General features: G+C 40.2%; 1 protein-coding gene across 2 annotated transcripts in view; it reads left to right on the forward strand.

The window, feature by feature from the left end:
* The first annotated feature begins 2,846 nt into the window (after positions 1-2,846).
* INIP (INTS3 and NABP interacting protein) overlaps positions 2,847-13,961 on the forward strand; it is a 29,640-nt gene continuing 18,525 nt past the window's right edge. Inside the window, exons 1-2 of one of the 2 annotated variants that reach the window (XM_024126212.2) lie at positions 2,847-3,010; positions 4,083-4,165. In XM_024126212.2, coding sequence (XP_023981980.1) covers positions 4,141-4,165 — 25 coding nt within the window. In that variant the 5' untranslated portion in view covers positions 2,847-3,010; positions 4,083-4,140. The remainder of the gene's footprint in view (positions 3,011-4,082; positions 4,166-13,961) is intronic. The other variant, XM_028493642.2, reaches the window with a different exon arrangement.

The following is a 13,961-nucleotide window of genomic DNA, read 5'->3' on the forward strand; positions in this document are numbered from 1 at the left end:
TATTTGTTGTTTTAAACTGCCAAGTTTGGGGATAATTTGTTACAAGCAATAGGTAAGTCATACAGTAATTGTCTCAAATTCCTACACAGTTGATTTTAAAGTCTGTCTGGCGTAATGCATTTCCCATAAATATTTAATCATAAAATAGCACAAGAGGGTTAGGGTGGCTCCAACTGGAATCTGAGGACTATTCTCAGCTCTCTACCTTGATACTGAAGGTCTGTAATAATCATAATGGCTTCAGGAGGAAGCACTTCACAGACTGCTACCTGGCATTTCCTTATCAGTTAACAGCGCCACAGGATGGTCACATGCATCCCTTTTGTCTTGGACTTTCCTCTAGTAGATATGTAGGCTCTACCTACTTATCAGCTGACTTACTGATCAAGTAACAAGATACAGATCTTTCATAATTACCCCCATCATCACCATTCATCTCCAGAACTCTTTTCATTTTATAAAACTGAAACACTATTCCCATTAAATAACAACTCTTCATTGTCCCCTTCCCCCCAGCCCCTGGCAACCACCATTCTATTTCTGTCTCTATGATTGTGACTACTCTAAGTACTTTATATAAGTGAAATCACACAGTATTTGTCCTTTTGTGACTGGCTTATTTCACTTAGCATAATATCCTCAAGGTTCATGCATACTGTAGCATATATCAGAATTTCCTTCTTTTTTTTTTTTTTTTTTTTGCGGTACGCGGGCCTCTCACTGTTGTGGCCTCTCCCGTTACAGAGCACAGGCTCCGGACGCGCAGGCTCAGCGGCCATGGCTCACGGGCCCAGCCGCTCCGCGGCATGTGGGATCTTCCCGGACCGGGGCACGAACCCGTGTCCCCTGCATCGGCAGGCAGACTCTCAACCACTGCGCCACCAGGGAAGCCCGAGAATTTCCTTCTTTTTAAAAGGTGAATAATATTTCATTGTATGTATATGCTATGTTTTGCTTATTCATTCATCTGTTCAAGGATATTTGTGTCTCTTCCACCTCTTAGCTATTGTGAATAGTTCTGCTATGAACACGGATGTTTACATACCTCTTTGAGGCCCTGCTTTCAGTTCTTTTGTGTATAAACCCCAAAAAACCTTAATTTTTTGAGTTACTATTATACTGTTTTCCACTAGTAGCTGTCTCATTTTACATGCACAAAAGTTCCAATTTCTCTGCCAACACTCATTTTATTTTCTGGGTTGTGTTTTTTTTTTTTCCTATAGTAGCCATCTAATGGATATGAAGTGGTCACTCATTTATTTTTATTTCCTTTTTATAGATGACAGAACTGAAGCATCAAACGATTAAGTGTCAGAGCTGGGATTTGAACCCAAGTAAATTGACCCACTATTAACTAATATGTTAAAATTCTTTTGACACTGAAGTCCCAAAATCTCTCAAGGAGGAGACAGGGGTCCAAGAGCTAACACTCAACAAATAAAGGGCAAAACAATCAGCAGCAAGTTAAATTTATCTTTCTCCTGATAATGTTCTGCGAATCCTGGGAGGCTGAATTTACTAGGAAATTACAAAGTGTTGTTCTGGGGTAGAACTCTTCTTTTTAGCTTAAATAAGCTTGTTCAGGATGTCCATTTGGGACTTAGACTGGAGTTTTCTTATGCTCTAGTTTCTGTATTGTCTCGTCAGGAAACCTAAAACCAAAAAATTTTCCTAAGGTTCTGTCAGCCATATATATCCAAGTCATCATTTTCGTCAGGCCGGAACTCAGAAAGGTCTCTTAACTGAAAAGTTGTCGTGGCCAACTACCAAAATGCTCACTTTATATCTAGATTAAAGAAGTCAGCAGACTACTGAGCTTCCTGAGCTCGTCTCAGAGGAATTCCTTCTTCCAGAGCAGAGACAATGTGTGAGATTTAAGAACCTGGACCTTTGCATCTGACAGGCCTTTAGTCGCTGAAATTCAACTAAAGACATAAAGTAACTGAACATTTCTGAGTCTGATATATAAATCATAAATAAATATATAAATAAATCACATATAAGTATATAAATAAATACGAATCATATACAACTCAGGGAATGACAGGACCAGAGCTGATGCACAGGAAGCACCTCGTACGTACAAGGCACTTAATAAATGCTTGGTAGTGTTATTGTTTGTCATGGATCCATGCTCAACAAAATTGTGCATCATAAACGTTTATTACTGAGCAAACATCGATTATTAAGAAGGACGTTAAGATGGTTAACGACCACAGGACAGGTGACACACATCAATACAAGGTTACTGTTCAAGGTAGATACGTAGCTCTACTGTGCTGGAATCTGGCCTTCAGGCGATCCCACTAGGAGAGACAGTGTTCTGAGATGTGGCATATCCATTCCTTAAATACAGATTCTTGCACAGTAGTAAAAATTTCTACAAGTTTAGTGTATAATTATTTAAACTATAAAAGAAAAGTATCACTGGGATTTGTGTACGTTAAGACGCTCAACCCGAGATGGTTGATGAAGCTCACTCTCCGGGTCCCAACCGCAGCTCTGCCTCAGTCCCAACCGAAGTGGATTCACATCGTCGCAGCACCGGCTGAGCTGGTGGCTTTCCGCCTCTTGAAGAGGTAGGGAGGCAGCCGGTCTCCGCCCCGCCCCTACCTAGCCGAGCCGGCAGGATACGTCACCGCGCAGCGGCCTGGACGAAAGAGCCAATTGCGGTGCTAGGGACCCAGCCGGTCTCTGCCCCGCCCCGTTCGGGCTCCTTCCCCGATGGTGCGGCATGCAGGGTCCAGGAGCCTCTCTGGCTGCCACTCTTTGGAAGGGAAGTGGCGTATGCATTAGGTAGCAGTTAAAGTACGAATCGCCGGGAGGAGCAGCCGTTAGGAGGCCGGACTTCCGGTCACTCGGGTGTAAGTCATCAGGAGGCGGAAGCGCAGCGGCGGCGGGAAGGTGGAAGAACGCCGCATTGAGTTCGGTTTACCGGTCTTTACGTGGTCGCGCTCCCTTGGAGAACGTGACCAGAAGGCGAGGCGGTCCCGGGCTCTCTAGCCTCGCGGTAAGTAGGACCGCCTGGCGGCGCCGGGGATGAAGGTGTGTGGCCCCGGCGCTGACCTGCTGCCGCCGTCCCTTGCTACAGGGCAGTGGCCTCCCCGCCAGCCTTGCCTCCCAGCATTTCTCATTCCCCCTTCCTCTCCTTGGTATCTGCCGCAGCCCCCGCCCTGCCTGCCCTCCACGCACGCCCCCCGACCCGGGACCTTTCTGAGACGCAGGTCCAGCCCTGTCACATCCCTGATTGACGTCCCCCGTCACAAGATGGCCCTCTTGTCCCTCCCGTCCTAAGCCGGCTTCGCTCGCTCTGTGCTTCAGCTGCAGGAGACACCTAACATTATCTCGTTCCAAACCGACATCTGTTTGCTCGCTCTTGTACTTTCCCGCTTACCCCAGAAGGCATCCCTCGTGACGCCGGTAGAATCAGTTCATCTCTGCTTCCGGAGCACTGTTTACTCCTTGTAAAGAGCGCGTTTGTTAAACTTTTTTAGTACGGTTGCTTGAATGAGACTCTCTTTTTCCACCGGGTTATATGTTTCTTGAGGGCGGGAGTAGGGTCTTGCTCATTTGGGCCTAGTACAAAAGCACGAAGTTTGGAAGCTAACAGTCCAAAGTTTTCGCACTAGCTTTGTGACCCTTGGACACGATCTCCCTATCTATGAAGTGGTGATAAATAAAATAATTAATTTCAGTCATCTTACAGATCTTGTATGGTACAGAGTATGTACGCGATAAATATTCGGCTCTTTTTCCTTTCTAGCTTTCAGTATACACAGTAGTTGCTGGGTACGTTTTTTAAATGAATCGAGAGGCACTACAGATGAGATTTTTCTTCCTGGCCCTGTGATTGTATTGATGCTATCAGTTAGTTGATACATTTGGTAGTATTTGGTAAATACAACCTAATGAAGTAATTAAAGACAGTAATGGTGAATGTTGGTATCAACATCTGCAAGAATAAACATTTAACCTTCACGCTCTAATTAAGTAACTTGAGGCGTTTGATTTAAGTCTGTGTGCCCTTCAGACAGATGTTTCTGAAGAGATGAAGATATGTGTCTGCACATTATTTTTTACAGGTGATTGTAAAGTGCAGACCACTTGCCACAGAACATAGTTGAAACAGAAAATAGGAAGATGGCAGCAAACCCTTCAGGACAAGGTAAATGCTAGGAACTTTTTCCTCATATAGTAAAGTATTTTGATAGAAAATTTAGCATAGGGCCATTACTAGAGCCAGAATTAAAAATGAATAGCCAAGTAAAACCCCATATTTGAAGCAAGTCCAACATTTCATCAGATATGTAACATCCTTAATAGCTATTAATCCTATATGTTATATGTAACATCCTTAATAGCTATTAATCCTATATGTTAATCTTATTCACACTGTAAACCTTAAGTCCTCCTCGGACATTTGTGTTCTCATGCTCTTTTACTTGAGATTAGAACCACTTTTAAAGAAGTTATATTGTCACTAGGCAATATCCACTCCTTTATTTTCGTTTGCTCAAAAAACTTTTCATACACGTTTCACCTGTGTTAAGAGCGCTCTAAAGCAAGTCAAGTTAGATACATCCCAAATAAGGAGTTTTTATTTAAAAATAAGTTTTCGAGGCTTCCCTGGTGGCGCAGTGGTTGAGAGTCTGCCTGCCGATGCAGGGGACACGGGTTCGTGCCCCGGTCCGGGACGATCCCACATGCTGCGGAGCGGCTAAGCCCATGAGCCATGGCCGCTGAGCCTGCGCGTCCGGAGCCGGTGCTCCGCAACGGGAGAGGCCACAACAGTGAGAGGCCCGTGTACCACACAAAAAAAATAAAAAATAAAAATAAGTTTTCAGAAGTAAAATTTAATCTCTAGAAAGCATTAAATTCCACTTTGTAAGTTGTCTCCTACTTAAGAACTTGAAGCAAACTTCTGTTTCCTCTCCATATCAAGTCTAAACTCCTTATTTGATGCATCATATTTTTTGATTAATCTTAGTCTTGTTTTATTTTAAATCTCATATAAACGTGTTTGTGTCCAGTTGCTTACACTCACTGTACTGTCTGTGAGAGTCATCCATGTTATGCCATGTATCAATAGTTCATTCTTTTTTATTGCAGACTAGTATTCCATTGTATGAATTTACCACAATTTATTTATTCATTCCTTTTTGGAGACTTTGGGGTTGTATCAGTTTTGGCCACTGTGAATAAAGCTGCTTTGAATATTCGTTTGTAAGTCTTTTTGCAGATATTTGGATGAATATCTAGGAATGGAGCAGCTGAGTGTATAGTTTACTTTATGGAAAACTGCCAAACCTTTTCCCAGAGTGGATGTACTTTACATTCCCTCTAGTAAAGTGTGAGAATTCTGGTTGCTCCATATATAGCATTGTTGGTCTTTTCAATTCTAGCCATTTTAGAGGGTGTAAAGTGACATCTCATTGTAGTATTAACTTGGATTTCCTTGATGACAAATGTTGGGCACTTTTTTATGTGCTTATTGGCCATTGCAGATCTTCCTTTGTGAAGTGTTTGTTCAAGCCTTTTACTCATTTTTTAAAATTTGGGTTATTTTTATTATCAGTTTTTTTTTTAAGAGTCTAGATAGCGGTCCTATGTCACTGCTAATTGCATCATCTAGATCATCGTTGAGTTGGTTTCTGTTGACTGCATTTTTTTTGAGAATGGGTCACATTTTCCTTTTTCTTACTATACTTAGTGATTTGTTATTGAATACTGGATATTATGACTAATACATTGTAGGGACTCTGAATTCTGTTATATTCCTCTGAAATGTGATTTTCATTCTAGCAGATGGCTTGGCTCAACTCATACTCCAAACTCTTGTCTCCCTTACGTTGGGCAGCAGCTGAAATCTCTGCTCATTCTTTTCAGCTTCCAGTTGCTGCTTTAGTGCTTTACTTGTCTCTCCATATATTTGTAGTTTCGCAGAAAGCGAAAACCTTGGGTGGATTTTATAGGCATGTTTTAGGCTTTACTCCTTCTGCCTCTCCCTCTCAAGCCTCTCCCCTAATTTTCTGGTTACTCTGCCAGTCCTGAACTCTGTCCTCTGATACCTCAAGCCAGTGAGGTGAGGCTGTGCAAGCTGTTCGTGGATTGAGGAGTGCAAAAGGCCACCAATTCCCAAATTTCACCAGTTGCAGTTTCTGCCTGATTTTGGTCAGTCTCTAGTGCCTTCAAATAATGACTGTTTAGTATTTTTTCCAGAATTTATTATTATATTTGGGGCAGGATTACTCTAACCCAACTATGCTGCTAGTACTGGAAGTTGGAAGCCCACTGAATCTGTTTTAGTATATTAGTTGCATTTAGGACAGGCTAAAGATTACATGAGTTTTATAGAAGTGTGGTATTGTAAAAAGCTAGCTCTGGTGATAACTCTACTGGCTGTAACCAGCTAATACAATTCTGTTCTCTCAAATAACCAAGTGTGATTTGTGTGCTCTATGGACTAATCACAGGTCAGTATTCCCCTATGGTCTTTGACCTCCTCTTTTCACCAAGTTATAAGGATTCAGATGAAAAATAATTTAATTTGAACCAAAATGAAACTAAGAGAAATCTATTTTGGAGAGAAAATAATGCTGCTAAAAACCACACAATGCAGTCCAAATGAAAACAAATTAAATATTTTTATCCCTCTGTTTTAATAGCACAAATATGCAAGATTTACAATGTGCTAGTTACTTTTTTTTTTAAGCAGTTGCAATAAAGCACAATCATTTTTACTGTCACCTTTGATTGATCCATAGTCAAATCCACTCTGAAGCATCCCCTAATCTAAATAGAAGCGAGGGCTTTCCTGGTGGCGCAGTGGTTAAGAATCTGCCTGCCAGTGCAGAGGACATGGGTTCGAGCCCCGGTCTGGGAAGATCCCACATGCTGCGGAGCAACTAAGCCCCTGTGCCACAACTACTGAGCCCATGTGCCACAACTGCTGAAGCCCACGCACCTAGAGCCCCTGCTCCGTAACAAGAGAAGCCACCTTAATGAGAGGCCTTCGCACTGCAACGAAGAGTAGCCCCCGCTCGCTGCAACTAAAAAGAAAGCCCGCACAAGCAAAAAGACCCAACGCGGCCAAAAATAAATAAATAAATGTATAAAACAAACAAACAAACATAGAGGGAATTTAGATTAGTCCTTTGGCTTTTGTTGCTCTTTTGTCAGTGATATTGTTGGTGTCATGGAGCTGCTGCTATTAGGCACCAGCAGAGGGAGTCCGTATCATGTTCTGTAGACTCCTAGACTCTCAGTGAAAATTTAACATTCTTATTTATTTGGATCTCTTGCATTTTACTCTCTATATTATTTCTGCACTGTTTATGTGTATTGGAACTACTTATTGTGGAGATTGAATGCCAAGTTCCATAATTATCTTATAATGATAACTGAAAGAACAATGACTTAAGAAAACTTCATCTGTGTGTTGTAATTTATTAATGTCTCTGGTGTAGGGGACAGGCCCTCTTTCAGATCTAGCAGTCTGTCATACTATAGTAGTAATCTGAACTGCTAAATTTCACAAGCTCTTGGCAGACAGTTACTGAAGTCTCATATTCTTAGCATTCATTATAGTGTGGAACATTCAATAGGTTCATAATAATTATTTGATTGATAAGAAGTAACATTTTGAGAATTTAATATGTAGAGGCAGATTGTCAAACTGGAATTTGGCCAAGGTACCATTCCTATGTAAAGAGGCTCTCATTATTGGTAAATATCAAGAGCCTGTGATTATGTGCTGGCAGTTGGGAGATTGGTCTAACCTGATTTCAGATACACAGAGAAACCTGGTGAAAAACTGAGTAAAGAATGTGAATTCTTGGGACTTCCCTGGTGGCACAGTGGTTAAGAATCCGCCCGCCAGTGCAGGGGACATGGGTTCGATCCCTGGTCGGGGAAGATCCCACATGCTGCAGAGCAACTAAGCCCGTGCGCCACAACTACTGAGCCTGAGCTCTAGAGCCCGTGAGCCACAACTACTGAGCCCGTGTGCCACAACTACTGAAGCCTGCGCACCTAAAGCCTGTGCTTCGCAACAAAAGAACCCCCCGCTCGATGCAGCTAGAGAAAGCCTGCGTGCAGCAACGAAGACCAAATGCAGCCATAAATAAATAAATAATTTAAAAAAATAGCGATTGCTCTCAATTTAAAAAAAAGAGTGTGAATTCTTTTGATTCTTTTATAGTTATCTCAAAATGCTTAGAGTAATAACTATAAGCCCTGCAGATCAAGTGGTGGGAACTATTGATTTGGGGCCAGTTTGAATGCTCTTAGCTGTGATTTTAGGGCTCTGTGTAAGAATGGAACATAGCTCCTGGGAGGTATCTTGCTTGACCTCAGACCCAAGTACAAGTTTCACCTAAACCACCTATGGTCCAGAAGAAAAGCAGATTTACCCTTCAGGCTTGTACTAAGGTATGCTACCTCTCAATTAAGAATTTATCCTAGTGATGCATAAAAATCATCTTAAAATTCTTGCATCTGTACATTTTTAAAGATGAGAGTGGACACAAAGACACAATTTGGAGTTCGTTTTTTAAAGCTAGATTTCTTTTTGCCTCATTTTTCATTGCCAAGGCAAAGAGTGTACAGTCGTTTTCTGATGCTAGGATTGATCTGTAGGCCCAGGTTCAAATAGGAATGAAACTGAGTTGAGGCAGAATATGACATAAACTAGCATGAGATTGTTTGTATAGTAGAAGAGAGCTTGTGATCCCTAGGTCCATTCAGACTAGCCTGGGAGGCCTGTCATGTGAGTGTAACCTAGAAAGCTGTGCTAATCAATTGTACCCTGTGTAATGAAAAACAGTTTACTGACAGAGAATTGTCAGAATGGGCCTGACAAGAATCTAGTGAGGTTGACAATCTAAATGATAGAGAACACTGGGTAATAATAACAGCAATAGCTGGTATTTATTAAGCAACTACCACGTGGCAGGCAGTGTGCTAGGTATTTTATTTTTATTTTCTATATTTCGTATAACCACCCTTCAAAGTTGTCATGTTATGTCCATCAGTCCTGCGTAGTGAGGTAATTTTCCCAATATTAAATAGTAACTGGTAATACTGAGATGAGAACCCAAATTGAATCTGTGTCCAAGTCCCCTGTTCATTGTTTTCCCATACTGCACTTTAGCTGGAGGGTTAGAACATTCTAATTATAGTATCTAAAAAAAAATTGGGAGCTCTAGACTAGGGGCAAAAGACCTCATCTTAATTTTTTTATCTCTTCTCCATCTGTTATTGAGCAGAAAATCCTTACAGGGAAATGGGCCTGTGAGTTTATCTGTAAGAGGAAAAGAAAAATGAGTGAGGAGGAAAGGGTGATTCAAGCAGAAGAGATTTCATCATCTTAATTTAGCTAGTGCTGAAGACAAGAAACCTCAGTGGATAGAAAAAGTGGCAGTAGCTTAAAAGGGGTAAGTCCTTGGTGTCTCAGTGAGAGAGAACTTGAACACAGGGAGATCACCTGAGCAGACATTAGGGCTTATTCCTTTCCTTGATCTGTATTTTCAGTAAATTCCAAAGGTGGCTAAGAGTTGAATAATTTTTTAATTTTGCAAGTTACAGGAAGTGTTTGCCATTAACTAGATAGCTAGAAGACTAGTTACTGGTACTAATTACTTCATGTTAATAATGTTGTATTTTTTATTCTGCTAAGACTTAGACATCAGGCAGTCTCCCCTGAATAAGTTTGAGTTTTAACCACTGAATACATTTTATATATCATTAAGGAGTATGGTAGGCGCAATACTACTCTCCCCACATCTCTTCAAAAAATGCCGACGTTATAATCCCTGGAATCTGTGACTTTGTTACCTTACATAGCAAAAGGAATTTCGCTCGTGTGATTAAGGTTAAGGACCTTGAGATGGGAAGATTGTCCTGGATTATCCAGGTGGGCCCATTTTAATCACATGAGTCTATGTTTTTTATTAAAAAAATTTTTTTAAACAACTTTATTGAGATATAATTTACATACTATAAGATTCACCTGTATTAAGATTACACTTCAAGAATCTTCAGTAACTTTGTAAAGTGTGTAACTTTCACTAATATCTAATTTTATAACATTTCCATTAACCCAGAAAGAAAACTCATGCCTGTCTGCAGTCACTTCCCATTCTTACAGGCCTGGGCAACCACTAATGTACTTTTTGTCTCTATACGTTTGCCTCTTCTGGACACCTTTCATATAAATGGACTCTTACAGTATATGGTCTCTTGTGTCTAGTTTCACTTAGCATGTTTTTGAGGTTCATCTGTGTAGTAGCATGTATTAGTAATTCTTTTTTGTTATGGTTGTTAAACAACAGAAATTTATTTTCTCACAATTCTGAGATCAAGTTGTCAGCAGAGTTGATTTCTCCTTGGCTTGTAGATGGCCTGTGTCTTTTCTTCCTGTGTCTTCACATGGTCTTGCTTTTCTCTGGGTGTGCATGTCCTGATCTCCTCTTCTTATAAGGACACGAGTCATATTGGCTTAGGGCCCACTCCCAATGACCTCATTCAACTTTAAGTGCCTCTTTAAAAACTGTATCCAAATATAGTCACATTCTGAGGTACTAGGGCTTAGGACTTCAACCTATGTGTTTTGCAAAGATACAGTTTAACCTATAACACTCCACCCTGTCAGCCTCCAAAATTCAAGTCCTCACATGTGAAATATATTTGCCCCATTCCAACAGCCACAAAAGTCTTAACCCATTCCAGCATCAACTCTAAGTCTAAAATTTCATCTAAATAGCATCCAAATCAGATATGAGTGAGACTAGAGGTATGATTCATCCTGAGGCAAAATTCCTCTCCAATAGTGAACCTATGAAACCAAACAAGTTATCTGCTTCCAAAATACAATAGTGGGACAGGTATAGGATAGACATTCCCCTTCCAAAAGGAAGAAATTGGAAAGAAGAAGGCTGACAGGTCCTAAGCAAGTCCAAAACCTAGCAGGGCAAATTCCATTAGATTTTTAATTTATTCAAAGATTTAGTTTATTATATCAACATCAGTACTAGAACTCACATCTTTTACTCTCCAGTCTGCAACATTTCTACAGCACACATTTGTGTGCTGACATTATTTGTATGACATTAATATATGTGGCTAATTTTAAGAAACTTCTGTGGAAAATTCCATTAGATTTTAAGGCTTGAGAGTGAAATCCTCTTTGGCTCAATTTTCTGTCTAACAAGGGTGGTGGCTCTGCCTTCTTCTCCCTGAATTTTGTCCCCAAACCCTCTGGAACCAATGAGGAAACAGTCCTGCTGCCTGGGCCTGTGCTCTCTGCACCCATGGTGGCAGTAGCAGGCCTGCTGACCCCTAACCCACCTTCAGAGTCATTCCTCCCTGTACTCAAAGGATGACGCATGTCTGCATCCAGACATCTCTAACATCTAACTTCCTGCTTGTAGAACCCCAGAAGTCCGACAGCCTTTCTTCATTTCATCCCACCTCTGTTCTCTTCAGTCCAAGCTGACAGTGCTTCTGCTGAGGTGGTTGATTGGATCCATGTCACACACCCATAATCTCTTTAGTAAAGACTGTCCAGCCATGTCTTTGGTGTTCTCCCCTGAACACACTTTCTCATTTTTTGCAATATGAATAAGCTGAGAATTTTCAGTCTTCAAGTTCTGGTTCCTTTTTGCATAATAATTTCTTTTTCAGTTGTCTCCCTCTCACACTTTACTATAAGCAGCAAGGAGAAACCAGGTCACACCTTCAACATTTTGCTTAGAAATATCCTCAGTTAAATATCCAAGTTCATTACTGACAGCTTTTACTTTCCACAAAACACTAGAACACAATTTAATTTGGTCAAGTTCCCTGCCACTTTGTAACAAGGACTGCTTTTCCTCCAGTTTCCAATAACATATTCCTCATATCCATCTGAGACTTCCCCAGAAGCACCTTTAACACTCATATTTGTGTCAACATTCTGTTCATGATGAAATATATATAAACAGATATATATATAGCATATATATATATATATGAGCAGATATAGTGATAGTAGCTTTCTATACAGTTCTCTCTTTCTGAGATCTCAGAAGAATCACCTTGAATGACCATATTTAGTCTCTTCCAGACAATCTAGGCTTTTCTTTTTTGTGTGTGAACATGTAGTATTTATATTTTTATTTTTTAACATCTTTATTGGAGTATAATTGCTTTACAATGGTGTGTCAGTTTCTGTTGTATAACAAAGTGAATCAGCTATACGTATACATATATCCCAATATCCTCTCCCTCTTGAGTATCCCACCCTCCCACCCCTCTAGGTGGACACAAAGCACCGAGCTGATCTCCCTGTGTTATGTGGCTGCTTCCCACTAGCTATCTATTTTACATTTGGTAGTGTACATATATGTCAGTGCTACTCTCTCACCTCGTCCCAGCTTACCCTTCCGCCTCCCCATGTCCTCAAGTCAGTTCTCTACATCTTTGTCTTTATCCCTGTCCTGCCCTTAGGTTCTTCAGAACCTTTTTTTTTTTTTTTAGATTCCATATATATGTGTTAGCATACGGTATTTTTTTCTTTCTGACTTACTTCACTCCGTATGACAGACTCTAGGTCCATCCACCTCACTACAGATAACTCAATTTCGTTTCTTTTTATGGCTGAGTAATATTCCATTGTATATATGTGCCAAATCTTCTTTATCCATTCATCTGTTGATGGACACTTAGGTTGCTTCCATGTCCTGGCTATTGTAAACAGAGCTGCAGTGAACACTGTGGTACATGACTCTTTTTGAATTATGGTTTTCTCAGGGTATATGCCCAGTATGTAGTTTTGATTTGCATTTATCTAATGATTAATGATGTTGAGCATTCTTTCATTTGTTTGTTGGCAATCTGTATATCATCTTTGGAGGAAATGTCTATTTAGTTCTTCTGCCCATTTTTGGATTGGGTTGTTTGTTTTTTTGATATTGAGCTTCATGAGCTGCTTGTATATTTTGGAGATTAATCCTTTGTCAGTTGCTTCATTTGCAAATATTTTCTCCCATTCTGAGGGTTTTTTGTCTTGTTTATGGTTTCCTTTGCTGTGCAAAAGCTTTTAAGTTTCATTAGGTCCCATTTGTTTATTTTTCTTTTTATTTGCATTTCTCTAGGAGATGGGTCAAATAGGATCTTGTTGTGAGTTATGTCATAGAGTGTTCTGCCTGTTTTCCTCTAAGAGTTTCATAATGTCTGGCCTTACATTTAGGTCTTTAATCCATTCTGAGTTTATTTTTGTGTATGGTATTTGGGAGTGTTCTAATTTCATTCTTTTACATGTAGCTGTCGTGTTTTCCCAGCACGACTTATTGAAGAGGCTGTCGTTTCTCCATTGTATATTCTTGCCTCCTTTATCAAAGATAAGGTGACCATATGTGCATGGGTTTATCTCTAGGCTTTCTATCCTGTTTCATTGATCTGTATTTCTGTGTGCCAGTACCATTCTGTCTTGATTACTGTAGCTTTGTAGTATGGTCTGAAGTCAGGGAGCCTGATTCCGCCACCTCTGCTTTTCTTTCTCAAGATTGCTTTGGCTATTCAGGGTCTTTTGTGTTTCCATACAAATTGTGAATTTTTTTGTTCTAGTTCTGTGAAAAATGCCATTGGTAGTTTGATAGGGAATGCACTGAATCTGTAGATTGCTTTGGGTAGTATAGTCATTTTCACAATGTTGATTCTTCCAATCCAAGAACATGGTATATCTCTCCATTTGCTTGTATCATCTTTTAACTTCTTTCATCAGTGTCTTATAGTTTTCTGCATTCAGGTCTTTTTCTCCTTAGGTAGGTTTATTCCTAGCTATTTTATTTTTTTGTTGCAGTGGTAAATGGGATTGTTTCCTTAATTTCTCTTTCAGATTTTTCATCATTAGTGTATAGGAATGCAAGAGATTTCTGTGCATTAATTTTGTATCCTGCTACTTTATGAAATTCATTGATTAG

The sequence above is a fragment of the Physeter macrocephalus genome, chromosome 9 (genome assembly GCF_002837175.3).
Source record: "Physeter macrocephalus isolate SW-GA chromosome 9, ASM283717v5, whole genome shotgun sequence".
In the NCBI taxonomy this organism is placed as follows: domain Eukaryota; kingdom Metazoa; phylum Chordata; class Mammalia; order Artiodactyla; family Physeteridae; genus Physeter; species Physeter macrocephalus.